This window comes from Morus notabilis, unplaced genomic scaffold (assembly GCF_000414095.1).
Source record: "Morus notabilis unplaced genomic scaffold, ASM41409v2 Scaffold2774, whole genome shotgun sequence".
NCBI lineage: Eukaryota > Viridiplantae > Streptophyta > Magnoliopsida > Rosales > Moraceae > Morus > Morus notabilis.
The window spans coordinates 1-733 of record NW_010363766.1 but is presented as its reverse complement, the minus strand read 5'-3'; the positions used below and the strand labels follow the sequence as shown (position 1 = coordinate 733).

Below are 733 nucleotides of genomic sequence, written 5' to 3'. Positions count from 1 at the left end.
ATCTGACTGGTTCACCACCAAGAAAAAGCAGCTTTTCACCGACAGTGGGATTAAGATCATCTTTGTCGGGTCACCGATCCTGGCACGACTCGTGATGGGTGGTTTGATGGAAGAAGTTAGAGAAGTTCTTGAGAGGAGTGACCCTAGTTGGGAGGCTGCTGACTCGGTGGACTCGGATGGGCAGAGTTTGCTTCATTTGGCTATTGTTCAGGGCCGGCCTGATATTGTCCAGTTAATTCTTGAGTTTGGGCCTAATTTGGAGGCCCAGAGTCGATCTGGTTGTAGCCCGATGGAGGCTGCTTCTGAGGCCGGAGAGGCATTGATTGTTGAGCTTTTGTTGGCCCGAAAGGCCTTCTGTGAACGATCTGAGAATTCTTCTTTCGGGCCAATTCATCTGGCGGCCCGAAACGGTCATGTGGAGGTGTTGAGGCTTCTTATACTGAAAGGAGCAAATGTTGATGCATTGACAAAAGATGGCTATACTGCTCTACACCTAGCAGTTGAGGATAGGAAAAGGGATTGTGCGAGGCTTTTGTTGGCCAGTGGGGCAAGGGCGGACAGTCGAGACGCGCTCGACGGAGACACACCGTTGCATGTTGTGGCCACCCTCGGGGATGACCACATGGTGAAGCTCTTGCTGCAAAAGGGAACGAATAAGGACATTAGAAACTACGCCTGTCGGATGCCCTATGATGTGGCGGCTGAGAATGGGCACTCTAGGCTTTTTGATGTG

The 733-nt window shown here is 51.3% G+C and overlaps 1 protein-coding gene across 1 annotated transcript; it reads left to right on the top strand.

The window, feature by feature from the left end:
* Position 1: 1 nt before the first annotated feature.
* On the top strand, positions 2-730 carry LOC112092858 (ankyrin repeat and protein kinase domain-containing protein 1-like; the record flags this gene model as incomplete). The annotated part of the gene is made up of 1 exon (XM_024170039.1): positions 2-730. A coding segment is annotated over one exon (729 nt), but the record flags the coding sequence as incomplete, so codon positions are not given.
* Positions 731-733: the final 3 nt, after the last annotated feature.